Raw genomic sequence first — 16,139 nt, forward strand, 5'->3', positions numbered from 1 at the left:
GGTTTAAGGTCTAGTGTTGCCAAGAGCTTCTGGTAGACCTCAGGTAAGCTTGTTTGTCTCACCTGGATAGCTTGGTGGGAAGGCCAGACTACTAATCCCAAAGTTGTCATTAATTGTATGAGATTGGAAATTGGGCTAAGGATTGAACTTGGTTACCTCGAGGTTAGCAGCATTTTTTTTTAAGCTGTCATTTCTTAAACGTTCCTAAGTGACACCCAACAACATTTTATTTATATGAATAATTTATTTCACATCACAACCCTAGGAGGTCAATACTACTAATAATCCCATTATACAGATTAGGAAAACAAGGCACGGAGAGGCTAAGTTACCAGCCCAAGCAGTGGAGCTGGGATTCAAACCAGACTGTCTGGCTGCAAGAGTCGGAGCTCCCCACCACCACGCTCAACATTCCAGGCACTGTGCTACATGTTTACCCAAATCTTGTCCATTTTGCAGCTGAGAAATCTGAGACTCAGAGCAGTTGAGCAACAGCTGAAGGTCACACAGCTGGGGAGCAATAGAGATGAGATTTGAAGTTGGCTGGGCTCCAGAGCCTCGGCTCCCCCCACCCTCCAGCAGTCCTGCCAGACCCTCCTCCCAAAGTGAGTTTAAGCAATCTCCCTGAGCTGTGATATCTCTCCTGGAATGTCAGCCCCTCCCTCTGGGCCTCAGTTTCACCATCTAGAGAGTGATGGGGGTTGGCCCTGCCGAACGTTGAGGTCCCTTCTAGCTCTGTGAAGCTGTGATGGAGAGACGGGGTGCTTCTAGCTGAAAGGGCAGCTCCATGACCTGGGAATGCCTTGGACTTGGCCTGTGGCTGTAGCCAGGGAGGGCAAGGGGGACAAGGGGCTGGAATGAAGGCAAACTTCAGAATACCATAGAAGGGCCCTGGGGGCTATGAACCTAGGAAGGCAGGATAGCTGTATGAAGCAGAAAAAGAGGGAGAGAGAGAGAGAGAGAGAGAGAGAGAGAGAGAGAGAGAGAGAGAAAGAAGCCCTGGGTGGGCCTCCTGGGGGGTCCTTTCCTTTTTCCCAGGGGTTACCCCCAAACACAAGATAGGCTCACGAGAGCCCTGGGTAAGGGGTGGGGTTGGGCTCACATGGGGCTGGGGTCTGAAGTTCTGAGACACAGCAGTTTGGGGATTTAATGTGGCTGGGGGTTTTGTTGTCTCTGTAAATATTTGGAGACGTCCAGTTATTCTAGAAAAATGTATTTGAAGTTGGGGTGGCGTGTTTGTGGGGCTGGCCGGGCTTCCTTTTCCGTGACGGCTCTTGTTACATTCCTCCCTGCAGGAACTGAGGGCTGTTTTCCCATCTGTAACCTCATTAGGATATACACCCTCACACACGCTCGGGCAGGTTCCCCTTGGGGACACATGTGCACAATGGCATCGCCTTCTCGTCCCACGCACGCACACTCGGTTGTGGCTGCACCTTTTAATATTTAATGCCGTTGCCGCGGACACTGCTGCATGCTGACTGCCCCTGTGCCAGCCTCATTCCTGTAGGGCACCAGTTCCCGGCTTGGAGGCAGCCTGACAAATCGTGTTAGAAACTTCCCAGCCCCATGCGTCCTGCGGAGGAGGGTAATGTCATGTGGTTACAAGATCAGAGAATGGGCGTCATTGCCAGGCAGACTCCATTTCCAATGGAGGCGCCTTTGGCTTGGGAAAATCTGTGGGTTCACCTTTTGTGCCAAGGTCTCAACCCTCCCTCAGATGCCCCCTGGGACCCAGAGCCATGTGCATGCTGGGCCTTTAAGATACACCCTACACCTCACAGGTTGGACTGATTTCTTTGGTTTGGAGAAGTCAGGGTTCCGGGTGGGCCCAGGATACCAGTGACATGGACTCCTGGTTTGTGCATGGGGCAGCATCTGTTCTTCCCTCCCACCCTCTGCAGTGGACATCTAAACCTCTGTGGTTTGAATGTGTGTCCTTTCGCCACCCATGTGTTGGAACCTCAAAGTGGTGGCATTACTGGGAGAGGCCCCCGTGAGGGGGAGGTTATAAGAGCCCCATGAATGGGATTAATGACGTTATGAAAGAGCTAAAGGGAACCTGCTGTGCCCTTTAGGCCCTTTGCCCAGCCTCCAGAACTGTGAGGAACACTTTTCTACTATTTAACAATGACCCAGACTGGAGTTTAGTGCTGCATTCAGAATGGATCAAGACACACGCCACCGAGGACCATGGCAACAAGTGACCCGTAAGGAGCGTCCTGGGAGGTCCCAGATTTTAAGCACCCAGCGAAGGGTCCCATCCAGCCTGTCTCATCAGTCCCATTCTAGATTCCATACTTCAGATTGCCGTGACCTCTGAGTCCAGGGAAAGGCCCTCCCTCCAAACACAAGTTTTGGGCCTGACAAGGGTCAGGGCTCTAGTTCCAGGCTGAGCTGGCACAGGGCAGGCCGACTAGTACGCAGATCCAGCTGAGGGTCAAGATAGTTCCCAGGCAGAGAAGTTACTGGAACAATGTGGTCTCTCTAAATCTCTACTCAGACTGGAGTCTCTGGTTCACTGGTGACTGCACAGGCTTGGTTCCATCTCCTGCTCTCTGGAAGGGCGTTCACAAGATGGACATCCTGTCCTTATCCTCTTTCAACCCTCTTTCAGCTTCTTGGGCTGCTGTCACTGGATGAGCTCAGAGCACAGCTCAGTGTTCTCATGTTTCTGAGCTTCTCTGAGAAATGAGGATGGGGAGGAGGGGGACGGGGGCGGTCAGGTGGGGCGTGGGACATTGCAAAAGAACACACTCATCTGCCATTTACAAAAGAATGTTTAGCCTCTTTCTTTTAAAGCTGTCTTTTCCTCTAAGTAAAGTTTTATTTGCTCTCTTAACGAACTGAAGAGCAGGAGAGTTTTCATCTGGCAGCCAGCACTGTCACCCTCTCTGGTCTCCAACCTTTCTGTCCTCCCCTTTCATCCTCGTGGAGCTGAGACCTGACCTTATGTCATCGCTGCTGCAGAGCTTGGCTGGGAAAGTGGCTTGGTCAGGTTGGGGCAGCTGGCCTGGCCTGCAGGGAACACCACCTTTTCTTGTCGGCGGCAGGGGAAGGGCAGACGTGCTCTGGGGGCAGTCAGGAGGTTGCCTTGCTGACGGTGGAAAAGCGAGATGGAGGAGGGGACTCACAGAGTTGGTTTGACCTGTCCCCTTACTCACCAGGCTAAGAAGCTTCGCCAAAATCTTGGTCTTGGAGACAGAGTCTTGTTTTCTGGAAGGCCTGGCCTCTGCCCTTGAGTCTCTGGGATGGCTTCTTTCTAGCTGGGAAGAAGGTTCATTCAGGGGACTCAGCAGCCCCTGCCACCATCAGTCCCGTCTCCTTCACTATTGCTCACGATGGTTTCGCCACTTTCACTTTTGATGTCTGGTTTGGGCACAACAGCTTTATTTGCAGACTTGGTTGAGGTAGCTAGTGTCGGGGTCAAGCTGTCTCTTGGTTTTTTCGCTGAGGTCAACTTCAATGGCCAGAACTGCTTTTCGTTCAGCAGCTTTTGGATGGGTGTCTTGAATCTGCTCTCTGTCCCCTATGCCCTGAGAGAAGTCCCTCTCCCCTGGGCAGAGGAGCTGCCTATGGAGAGAAGGTGGTGGTGGTCTCGGCCTCCATGCTCATGGAGGTATGCCGCGTGTGCCGACAGGAAGACCACTGTCGGAGCTGCTCCTGGCTGAGGCAGCCCAGGTCCTTAAAGAGCTTGAAGAGGTCGTTGCGGAACTTGACACCAATGAAGGCATACAGGAAAGGGTTGACGCAGCACCGGACGCAGGCCATGCTGTAGGTGACATCATAGGCGATGTTGAGCTGCTTGCTGAGCTCGCAGGTGCTGCTGGTGATGTTGAAGTTGGCCACCGTCTGGGCCAGGATCACCCCATTGTAGGGCAACTGGAAGACGATGAAGACCACCACCACGGCGATGATCACCTTGATGGCCTTGTTGCGCTCGAAGTTGCGCGCCTGGAGCAGGGTGCGGATGATGACGAGGTAGCAGAAGCTCATGGCCAGCAGGGGCACCAGGAAGCCAATCACCATCTGGGCCACCTGGATGGTGATCAAAGCCTCCACACGCTCGGTGATGAGAGAGCATCGCCAGGTTTGCTCACTGCTGCTCCTCTGGATGCCGCTGTAGAGCAGCTCTGGGACGGAAAGCAACGTGGCCAGGATCCAGATGCCCACACAGGACAGCTTGCTGATGAGAAGCACGCGGGCGCGGTGGCGGTGGGCACACACAGCCTGGACGATGGCTACATAGCGGTCGATGCTGATACAAAGCAGCAGCAGCATACCACTGAAGAAGCTTATTTTGTAGATACCAAAGATGAACTTACAGAAGTCGATACCGAAGATCCAGGACTTGGCTGCACTGTAGGCCCAGAAGGGAAGGGTCAGGAGGAAGAGGATGTCTGCCATGGCCAAGTTGAGCAGGTAGGTATCTGTCATGGTCTTGAGCCGCTTGAAATAGATGTAGGTGGACACCACCAGCCCATTGCCCACCAGGCCCACGAAGCAGATGACTGAGTACATGGCGGGGAGGAACCAGGCCTTAAAGTTCCGCACATCTTTCTTGGAGCACAAAGACTCGTACAAGGTGTAGTCCACCGTGGTGTTGTCCCCGATGTAATCATCTGTGACTTCATCTTGGCACAAGCACACCTGTGGGGAAGGAAATAAGGGAAAACAGTTCAATTTTAGCGAGGTGGGTCCAAATCTGGCTGGGATTTATCTTAGAGCAGTGGTTTCAAAGTGTGGACTGTCATCAGCATCTCCTGGAACGAGATAGAAACACAAATTTTCAGACCTTAACTGAGAACCAGCATCTCAGGGGATGGGACCTAGGAATCTGTATTTTTTCTAAACTCTCCAGGCACTTCTTTGGTTTGAAATCACTGCATCTCAAACTTTAACATGCATATGAGTTACCTGTCTGGCATGGTGGCACATGCCTGTAATCCCAGCGGCTTGGGACGATGAGGCAGGAGGATCACAGGTTCAAGGCCAACCTTAGCAACTGAGTGAAGCCCTAAGCAGTGTAGTGAGGCCTGTCTCAAAATAAAAAAAAAGAAGAAGAGCTGGGGACGTGGCTCAGTGTGGCCTGAGTGCCCTTGGATTCACTCCCTGATACAAAACCCAAACCAAACCAAACCCCAAAACAAAGGTTTACCCTAATTTGGTGGGCTGGGTGGGGCCCGGGATTCTAGATTTCTACCAATCAGGATCAAGGGTCTGATTTTGCCTTTTCTGAGACATTCAGCCTCACATGGGTAAACAGTGGGCTGGAAATAGTCGCGGCCTTGGGGTCCAATGAGCCTCGAACTGGTTAAAGGCACTTCCTCTCACTAAGCCTCAGTTTTCCTGACTGTGAAATGGAGGTGAATCCTATCTCTTGCACATGCTAGTGGTGAGGTACCTAGCCCAGGTTCTGGGACCCTTTCATGTTTACAGTTTTATTTTGCCCCCCTGAAAACTCCATGAGGTTGGTGTGTGTGTGTGTGTGTGTGTGTGTGTGTGTGTGTATGTGTGTCTTTCTTCTGGAGCCTCCTTTAGAACCTGGTGGAGTTTTCCAGGGGGCCTTTAAAATGCCTCGGATTTCGAGGGAAAAGTCCACCCTGGGGTCAAGGTTGAGGAGGACCTGCCATGAGAAGGCGGCAAAACTCCTGTTAAGAGGACAAGAAGCCCCAGGTTTGGGGCAGACGGCTGTGATCCCAGCTGGTGAGTGAGCAACCTGGAGACATTTATGGATTCTTGGTGTCCGCTAGCACCCGGCAGGAGCTCAGGCAACGCGTGCCCAAGGGCACTGAGCTCTGTGAGTCGATGACTGGATGACAGGACCCGGTGGGGGGAGTGCTCCTCAGCTGTGGCTGAGTCGTGGGCAGCTGTGCCCCTGGAAGGAAGTGTGACTGTCTTCTCCCACTCTCCCTCTGTGCTCCCACTCCCCCCCCACCCCTCTGCCTCTCTCTCTCTTCCGGCAGACAGATCCCAATCAGCAGGGCTCAGCTGCTCTGGGCTTTTTTTAGCCTGTCTGCAGGACAGGGTGAAGGTTCAGCAGCCTGCCGTGATTTTATCAATGAAGGAGGGGGCACCAGTGCCGCTGTGCACAATGATAGATGGCCCTGCTCTAGAAGAACGGCCTCAGGAAACTCCTGGTTCTTCCTCAGGGAACCGGGCTCTTAGCAGTTCAATGACAGTCCACATTCTGCATTCATACTGTCCAGGGATGAGGACAGGAGAGGGTGAAATGGTGTTCTCCTGGCGTGGCTGCAGCCTGGGGGTCCTGGAGGAAGCTGGCTGCCTTTGGCCCATCCAGAGGAAGACACAAGGCCTTAGGTCCAGGATCCCTGGGCTTAAGGGGGTTCAGTCCTTTTGGACGGCAGTACTCACAGCCTCTGTGAAGCGTGCTCCCCCGCCCAGTCCTCCTGCTCCACAACCCCCCCTGCAGCCTTGACGCCTCTGCAGCCCACAGCCCCACCACATCCTGCCTGTCTGAGCCTCCTCCCGCACCCCCCCCGCACCCCTCCCCAGAAAGAGAAGAATGAGCCACAGCTGTCTCCATCCCCTCCCCAGCCTTCCAGCCAGCAGCACAGGGCAGAGGGAGGGAGGCAGTAGAGATGGGGAAGGGGGCCAGGTTGAGGGCTGCCGTCCAAGCTCCAGGGGGGCCTTTGGGATGGGGTTTTGGGAACAGTGCCCAGCTTGGGGCCTGCCTCTGGCCTGAGCTCCTGGAAAGCTTCCCCTCTGGCCACCAGACCTGGGGAAGAGCCCAGTTCTGAAGCACTGCCTCTCCAGTGGCCTCGGAGGAGCCGGCTTGTTCCCCAAGCCCTAGAGCGCTCCCACCCGACAAACAGAGGAAACTCAAGGAGTTTCCTGACTCTGGCACTTGATGGAGTGCATCTTCTGCCGCAGTTGGTGGGACTGAGGAGTGGAAACCCGCAAGTTGGGGATCTTTGCTCCTGCAGAGTTCAGGCCCCTGTGGGGTGCTTGCTCCATCCACCCTCCGCCACATTGTCTGGGCCCCATCTTTCTTCCCCGTCCTCACAGCAGAGCCAGATGGGTCTCAGTTTCATGACAGAGAGTGGGGCTTCTAGGGGAGCCTTGGACTGAAGGGAGAGGGGGATAGAATAGTAACTGGGTCACCAGATCAAAGTTTCTTTTCTCTGCTCACACGTGGCATCTTCCCTGTGTGGACGGATGTGTGCACATATGTGCAAAACCAGGTGAGGACAGGGATCCTGTGCAGAACCAGTGGGAGAAGAAAGTTTTGCGGTTCTTCTCTCTCCAAGAGCTCAATCTGTGTTTCTTGGGTGGGGAGACTGAAGATGGGGTAGGGAAGGTGGTGGTAAATAACTTCACCCCATATTTTAATTTAGATGGAGTAAAGGAAGTCCAGAGAACATCTGGGACTCTTGGGGGGAGGGGAGGGTTGCTCAACAGATGGAAAGGAGGGTGGTCATCAGCTTAATGAACAGCAGGTGGGTTTTTGTCTGGGCCTTTGATTTCTTTCTAGCAAATGGCCAGCTTCCCCAACAGCACTCCTGGCTTGGGAGGGGAGAGTCGGGGAGGGAACAGAGCGTCCCCTGGTAGGAAACCTCACCTGGAAAATGACAAGGAGAGCCACAGCCAGCACGCTTTTCATTGGTTTCCCTGTAGGAGACAAGGCAAGAAAGTTATTGCTTGGCAGGGACGACCCTTTGTTATTAAAGAAAGCAGCGGAGGGGGAGATGCTGCTGGGAACCGTCGTCCTGAGCTCCAGGCTCTGCGTTTGCAAAAGAGAACATTAGAACCAGATTGTGCTTTTGAACACCTGGCCTGCTGCCTGGCATCCCTGTCCTCACCTCTCCTTCCTCCACTCCCAGGTCCAGGATTAGAACACGGGGCAGGCGCCTCCCACCACTGACCCTGGCCCAGCTGGGCTTCTTCTGGAGTTGGAGAGTTTACCAGAAACTTGACTGTCCCTCAAGACCCCGGGGTGGTCTTGGGGGGATGGGGCCCAACCCCTCCCCCCAAGAGTCCCAGATGTTCTCTGGACTTCCTTTACTCCATCTTAGCCTGACTCCAGGGTCTCCGTGGTGCCTCCCAGTGAGTGTGATGCAGGAAGAGAAGGCAAGGCCCCCGGAGTGTGCACACAGTCCTGCCCTACTTCGGTGCCAGGGTCCCTTGGTCCAGGGAGCATTTCTTGGTATTCAGCTGAGTGAGCAGCCTCATATGAAGCCTCGAGTGTTTCCTGGCCAGGTGGGCCGAGGAAATAGGGGATTTCACAGGACAGGCTGGAGGAATGAGGTTATGTCACTTGCCTTTCCATGGTAGGGGAGGGCTGTAAGGACCCGCTGGCCCCTAACACTTCTTCATTCACTGACATTTACTTAGCACTGATTATTGGTCCCCTGAGCCTACCTTTGGGGCAGGAATCCCTTCCCTCTTACCTGGGGCAAATCCAGGAATTGTGTGCCTGTGAATGAATGGATGAATGCCCTGCTTGTCCTTCCAAGGGAGGGAGCATCAAGGGTCTGAGAGGACACCTGGGGGACGGGTGGGGCGCTATTTTATGATGTAATTATATTTCTTTCTCTAGAATTGTGTATGTTTTCTTTCACTTGTTCCCTCATCTAATGCCTCAGGCGCTTGGTAGGAGGGGAGCAGTGCCAGTCCCCCCCCCCCATGGGTGGGGTGGGGTGATGGGGGTGGGAGTGGCAGGAAAATGGAACCTGCTGTGGAGGTCAGGAGGCGCTCCTTGCTTCTGAGCAGCAGACGGAGAGGCACAGGGCCTGGATATGCTGCGGACACCTGCTCATTGGCCTTGTGGCCGAGCCTTAGAGCATATTTCCTCCTGCAGGCTGAGCAGGGAGGACAATTGACAGAGCCATTTATGTAGAAGTGTCATCCCACCAGCAGGCTGGGAACACCCCCAAGGCACCAGCTGTGCCTTCTTTACCCCTGGAATTCCCCCTTGTCCCCTGACTCTCGGTTCCCAGCCAGGGTCTGACCCACAGGAAAGTCACTGTGATAGCACCTGTAAACACTCAGGCAGGACCCGTGGGCATTTGCTGCTCCAGTCTCAGTAGGGACCGGAAATGCCTGGGACCCTGCTCCAGGCATCTTCTGGAGACTGAGGGCCCTCTGGAGGTTAGGGAAGCAGCCCAAGCCCTGGAGGGTCTGTGTCCTTGGCCACAGCACCACCTGCTGGAGCACTCCTGCATGACACCCAGGTTGCAGTTAGGGGCTCCAGGCACAGGGCTTGTGGCTGGGGATTCTGTGCTTGGGAGTTCCTAGGATAGGGAGGAAGGGCATCTGGTCACATAGATAAGAAAATATTCCTCCCACCTCAAGAAAAGTATCCTGCATGTTACTGCTAGACACGGTTCCTAAAGCATAGTTCTTTTTTTGAACCAGGGATTGAACCCAGGGGTGCTTAACCACTGAGCCACATACCCAACCTTTAAAAAAAATTTTTTTTTTTAAATTTTAAGACAGGGTCTTGCTAAGTTGCCGAGGCTGGCTTTGAACCTGCGATCCTCCTGCCTTAGCCTCCAGAACCTCTGGGATTAGAGGTGTGCACCACCGTGCCCGCCCCTAAAGCATAGTTCTGATGCCGACCCCCACGGTGTCTTCCCACGGGCTCTACCCAACCCTAAGGATAAAGCTCCTGGTGCTTACCATGGGAGTCAAGTCACGTTTATTTGGACATGCCTTCCTAGCTGCATCTTCGAATACTGGGGACAGGAACTCACTGTCCCCTTGTCCCCCACTCGTGCCTGAGCATCTACAGTCCTGGTGGGCATGGGTCTCCGTGTGGCATCCTGCTCTGATCTCTCCCTCCCCTTTCTTATTGAATGACCTCTGGAACCCCTGAGCTTGAGGCCACATGTCTCCGCCTAACCACACTCTCTCCAGGGTCCAGTGCACCGCCTACCCTCCCTGACTCATCTTGATGCTCAGCGTTCGAGGTTTCTTTAAACACGTCAAAGTCTTTCGGTTACTCTAGAGAAAGCCCGCTCTGACTGTCACCGAGAACGAGAAACCTCAAAGTTTTGATCAGCCACAAGAGGTGAAATGCAAGGAGCAAGTGCTGTTTCTGTTTTACTCTGGCTGCCCTTTTCCTGGGCCCCATCCCATTCCTTTTGCTACTATGGAGGGGGGGGGGATGGGGGGGGGGACAGGGGATGGGGGTCCTGGCCCGTGTACGTGGGTGATTTCACACTCCAAGTGTGTTGGGCCTGGGGGATAAGCAGGAGTCTTGTTGGTCCAGGACGGACCATTTTCAGGAAAGTTAATAGGGGAACTTAGGGGAATTCTGGTGTGTGGCCCAGGGACCCGGTCAGCGGCCACGAGTCAGATCACTCCTGTCAAAAGTCATAAAGCGACTGCAGCAACTTGGGTGGCACCAATGGCGCTGGAAATCTCGGGGAGGTTGAGGAGCAGTTGACCTAGATGCTGGGTGTTTTCTGAGTTCCTGAGTTTCCAGTAATGAGCATCATGAGTGTAAACTTCCCTAGAACTCCAACCGGAGCCCCTGTCCTGAGAAACCTCCCGTCTGGGAGGAGAAGATTACTGGCTCCTTCCTACCCCATTCCCAAGTTTTCCCAGACCTTCCAGGCTGCCCAGGACTCCTGGCTGCCCATTATCTGGCCCCAGAGCCTCCCCATCTTTTTCCTCTTTGGAATTGTTCTTTCCTGGGTGGGGAGTGGGAGGGCAGAAGCAGGAAAGCCCCAAGGATCTAGAGAGGAGATAGGAAGCCTGGGAGACCTACACAGGCAAGGACAGGAGAGACATGGCTGAGTCGTGGAGTCACTTCTATTCTCTGCTTTAGCCAATGAAACCGCCTACCTGTGAGGTCTCATTGCATCCTTGCAAAAGCCCTGAGAGATTGGCACCACTATCGTCCCCACTTGCCAATGAAGAAACAGTACAGCAAGATTAGTAGTAGCATTCCCAGAATCACCTGAATGGCTAGTGGTGGAGCTGGGCTTTGAACCTTCTGACTCTGGAAACCATTTTTTTTGGGGGGGGTGTGCTGCCTCCTAGTCTTTATGTATCTCTCCCTCACAATATATTGTAAGGCTTTCCCTGTGATTCTTATTCTACGTTCCAGGAAACAGAGCCCCAGAGAGGTTAAGCTACTTGTCTGGTGGCACACAGCTGCCTTCTCAGAGATGGATCTGAGATGTGAATGGCATAGCCAGGTTTGGGCTCTCACCACTGCATCATGCCACATTCCTGATGTGCCTGCTGGGTATGTGGCCCTCTGTGGAGCATGAAGGCAACCTCCACTCTCTGTAACCATTGGTCATGCAGTTCTCTTGCTTCTATTTTTTTTAATGGTCCTAGGGATTGAACCCAGGGATGCTTTACCACTGAGCTACCTCCCCATCCCTTTCCATTTTTTTTTAAATATTTTGAGACAGGATCTCATTAAGGTGCCGAGGCTGGCCTTGAACTTGCGATCCTTCTGCCTCACCTTCCTGGGTGGCTGGGATCACAGGCGTGCGCCACCACACCTGGCTGTTCAGTTGCTTCTATTCGCCATAATCTCTCAGAACTGGTCCTGTCTGATAGAAGGTTCTGCAGCTCTTTCCAAAACACAAATCTAGTCCCTTAGTTCACCTAATTGAGAAGTAAAAATCTTCACTGCCTCCTCCATTGTTTTCAAGGTAAAGTGCAAACTTCTCAGTGATGCCACGCAAAGTTGTAAGTATTGGTCGGACGGTACCTTTACTCTCCCTCAATTTGCTTCTTTCTTGCCTTTATTACATTTGCCAGAGTTGACCACTCCTGAGCCCGAGTTCCCAGGGTATTCTGAGTGCTGCATGGGGCTCTAAAACTATTTGATGTGGATGTCTTTAGGGGAGGCCTGCAGTGCTGGGTTCACTCCACCCCCCTCTCCTTCCTAGATCTTATGCCTTCTACCTTAGTTACCTTATTGGCTTCTGATGGCAGTGAGTTTGATGTCCCTGCCATATCCTGGACCCTGTCCTCATTTGGTTTGACAACTCCTCCACATCCTTCAAAATCCAACTTAAATGCCCTCTCGTCCTTATCCCCATTAATGCTCTCTCTCACTCTGCTACAGTAGTGTGTTGACATATATGTCTCTCTCCTCACCTGACTGGCTTTCTCTGGATTCCTCAATCAGTGAGAGTTGACTGAAAGAAAGTACCTGGCAAAGAGAGAGGTTTATCCATAGCCATCCAGGCTGTAGCTTTCCCCTCTGAGGGAAGAGAGGAGGGATCGTCCCTGAATTCCTTCCTTTGCCACCACCACGTATGGCCACGCTGTGACACACAAGTCTGTGGCAGGTCAATTTTCTTTTCTCTGCTTTTGAGAATTCTAACAGTGGGGAGGGTGAAAGGGTTGCTCATTCAAACTGCGAAAAAAGGCCGCGAAAAAGTCCGGCTCAGCCTTCAAGTGGCGTTTTCATTTTGTGTAACAGAAACTGTGCCTCCTCATCTACCTCTCGCTCCCTCCTGGGCAGACGAATATCGAAAAACAGACCCTTTGTGGCCCAGCCGCCCTTCCAACGGCCCAGAGCCCGTTTTGAGCACAGCTTCTCAGAGGCCTCTCCTCAGACCCAGATTTCGGGTTTGGCCGTTGGGGCTCTCTCTCAAGTTGAGTGAGGAAGCAAGAACATCACTTCCTCCAGGACCAGGGGCTGCCATCCCTCCTGCGTCCAGGCCCAGGGGTCTAGTGTCCCCAAACCTAGTCTAGGGGGACGCTCCTAGGTGCTCTGCAGCCAGTGGTGAGAGCATCCCTCTGTGCCTTAAGAAGTCACAGCTGACTGTCTGGGGTCAAGCAGGGCAGGAGAATTCACACTATGGAAATTGACCAGCTTAGACTCCTCCTCCAGGGGAGTTGCTTTTAGAACATTTAGTGGCATGGTGGCCAACACAGGGAAGCCATCGCCAGCGGGTGGTGTGGGCGCTCGGGGATTGTGGCTGGCACATTTGGATTCTATGGAGTGGGTTTAGGGGGCAGGCTGACTGGGAAGAGAAGTTAGAAGAGATTTTCTCCACTTGAAGTTCTTGATTCATTCCATCCATCCATCCATCCATCCATCTGTCCATCCATTCCACAAACATTTGCCACTTAATCCCCAAAGCACCCAGGATGCAGAGATGCAAGATACTGGAGTTCACAGGCGGTGGTTGGGGGGACCACTGTACCCCTTCCATAGCTGTCTGCTGGGTCCAGACCTAGGATTCAGGGTGGGCGGGGAAGGCAGAGAGGAGGCAAGGGCTGTGGTGTGGCGGGGAGGGTGTGAGGACAGCACCAAGGAACCTTCACTTTTTAAAGCCAACCTCTTGTGGCTTTGAGGCCGCTTCCCTTGCTGGTGTGGCGAGCCATCTAAGAACCTGGCCTTCTTTGCTTCAGGCGGCACTGACTCTGCAGCTGAGATTGACAACTGGGGTGTCTGGGGCTGGAAGACCCACTCAGCAGCCACTTGGGGCTCCCTTTGCATCCTCTCTAGTCAAGACCCAGGTTAGACCAGAAGAAGGGCTTTCTACAGCCCAGAGGCATCTATCTGGCTGGAGTAAGGGGGGGTTTGATCAGGGACAGGGGCCGTGCTGGAGGGCTGGCTATGGCTTCTCTAAGCTGAGTGTCACCAGCTCTTCCATTTTTATCCCTGAACTTGCAAGAGGCAAGTGGCAGAGCTGGTACAAAGCCCGTGGATTGCACAGCAGAGAGAAAGCACCGCAGACCACGCCTGCTTTGCACCGCACTGTGCACATAACACAGTCACCTGTGATTGACTACTTCTCAGAACCCAACAGCACAGGGATCCAGACTCCCAGTGAGCAGGGGAGAAGGGAGAGCATTGGGAAGAGGGGGAAAGGTCCTGAGCCCTCCAAGGAGGATTTCTCCCTGCTGAAACTGGTCCCCGAGGTCTCAGGGGGCCTCATAAGAACAGGTTCCGTCCAGGTCACCCACCCAGCCCCACCCTGCTGAGTTTTCCATTCCTTGCTATTTTAGAAAGATACCACCTCGGCCCTGAAAGGGCAGGTGCACCCTCCCTGGGACTCCAGAGTGTCATTCTCTGGAAGTAGCCACCAATGCCCACCAAACCTCCTGATTTCTTGCGGCAGCTCCTCATGCCCTCCACCCCACCCGGACTCCACTAGGTCTGCCTGGGGTCCGGGACCCCGGTGCTATTCCCCGTTTTGTCTCACAGGGAGGTTTACTCACCCAGGTCCATGACACTCTCCGGGCGACTGAAACCACACAGGAAGGCGGTGCCCCAGTCTCAGCTACCCCTGTCTGGGGAGGAAATGGTAAGAGCCCCTTTTAAGTTGTGAGAGGAGCCTCCCTCTTCCCCACCCCTCCCTCTTGCCCGCCCCTCCCACCCCTGCTCCTCCCTCCAAGCCTCATTAGGGCCCCTGAGAACTTTCTGGGGACAAAGGGTAGGAGAAAGGTGACAGAGTGACAGCCCCCCTCACTGGTCATAAGATCCTGAATCATCAGGTCATTTACATTCGAAAAGCCCCTTGTGCCCCCTGGCAGAGCTTCGGTGAGGGGCTCCTGGTTAATCCAACACAGGTTTATAGCCAGGGTATCACATGTCAGGCTGTGGGCAGAGGGTAGGAGTCAGGGGGTGTGTCCCCATTTTTCCCTTTGGGTTGAATGAAACTTTTTGAGTTTCATTATCAGCTCAGCCAGGAGCTACTGTCCCAGGAGCCACCAGAGAGGAACCACCTACATCACCTGCGTGAGGTCCCTCAGGTGGCCCTGCCATCAGGGGTCACACTGCAGGAAAAGCTGCAACAACCTAACCACAAAGTGAAAGTTTAAGAGTTTTCGTGTTTACGGATCCTGGGGGGAGGGAGGGAGCTGGTGTGCTTGCCCACTGAGCGCCAACGGAGAACCAGGGGACTGGTGGGTCCAGGATCCTTTTGGGATCCAGGGTATCATCCAAACTGGTTTCCTACAGAGATCTTTAATTGGCGGGTTTAAAGGAAGCAGTCACACAGGTCATGCTGTGACTCTGAGGTGGTCACATCAGGTCCTGAGCACATGTCTAAAGGGTCTGTTTAAAACAAACTGCAGGGGCTGGGGTTGTGGCTCAGAGGTAGAGTGCTTGCCTAGCACATACGAAGCCCTGGGTTCGATTCTCAGCACCACATATAAATCAATAAAATAAAGGTATTGTGTCAACTACAACTAAAAAATAAATATTAAAAAAAAAATAAAAAAATAAAACAAACTGCAAATAAAAGTAGAAGTGCCTTTGAGTTTTTATGGGTAGCCACCAGCTAGGGCCATTCCCGTGGGGACGAGTCGAGGGTAACTTGAGTTTTACTTCTGGTATGAGAAAGTTAAACTTTTATTTTAAAATGTTGCCAAGAGCAGGGCGTGGTGGTGCTCACCTGCAGTCCCAGCAACTGGGGAGGCTGAGGTAGGAGGAGCGCAAGTTCAAAGTCAGCCTCAGCAATTTAGGGAGACCCTGTCTCAAAATGAAATAAAAAGGACTGGGGAGGTGGTTCAGTGGGTAAGTGCCTCTGGATTCTATCCCCAGAAAAACAAAACAAAACAAAAACAACAACAACAAACAAAAACAACAATGTCAAGGCAACATAAAATTGCAAGTGCTCACTCTGTCCTTGTGGTCTTGATGTTATAGGGAACCGCATTTCTCAAACTTCTTTTCCTCCAACTTTTCTTTTCTTTTCCTCTCCTAATGGTGGTTTTGATTTGGTATAATATGTACCATAAAATTCACCCTCTTCACCCTCTTCAAGTGTATAATGCCGTGGCTTTTATATATTCCCAGGTTGTATAACCATCATTACAATCCATTTTAGGACAGTTGTTAGTCATCTCCACCATTACTATTAAAAGGACTCCCATACTTTCTCCACTCCCACCTGCAATCAATCCCTGGTAACTCAAGATCAACTTTCTGTCTCTATAGATTTGTCTGTGTTGGACATTTGACGCCAATAGGCATGGACAACTGTGTTCTTTGTTATCTGGCTTCTTTCGATTAGCCGTTCCAAGGTTCATCTGTGTTGTAGCATGTCTCAGTTATTTGGTCCTTTTTTTTTTTTGTACCAGATATTGAACTCAGGGGTACTCAACCACTGGGCCACATTCCCAGCCCTATTTTGTATTTTATTTAGAGGCAGGGTCTCACTGAATTGCTCAGCACCTTGCTATTGCTG

General features: G+C 52.7%; 1 protein-coding gene across 1 annotated transcript; it reads right to left on the reverse strand.

Moving 5' to 3' along the window:
* Nucleotides 1-991: 991 nt before the first annotated feature.
* CCR7 (C-C motif chemokine receptor 7) lies at nt 992-14,221 on the reverse strand. Its single transcript, XM_081272827.1, has 3 exons — nt 14,167-14,221; nt 7,583-7,632; nt 992-4,650 (listed from the first exon to the last, which is right to left on the reverse strand). The coding sequence occupies exons 1-3, from the start codon at nt 14,174-14,176 to the stop codon at nt 3,574-3,576; spliced, it is 1,137 nt and encodes a 378-aa protein (XP_081128953.1). The 5' UTR covers nt 14,177-14,221; the 3' UTR covers nt 992-3,573.
* Between the last annotated feature and the right edge of the window lie 1,918 nt (nt 14,222-16,139).

This window comes from Spermophilus citellus, assembly GCF_964194105.1.
Source record: "Spermophilus citellus genome assembly, chromosome: 17".
Classification (NCBI taxonomy): domain Eukaryota; kingdom Metazoa; phylum Chordata; class Mammalia; order Rodentia; family Sciuridae; genus Spermophilus; species Spermophilus citellus.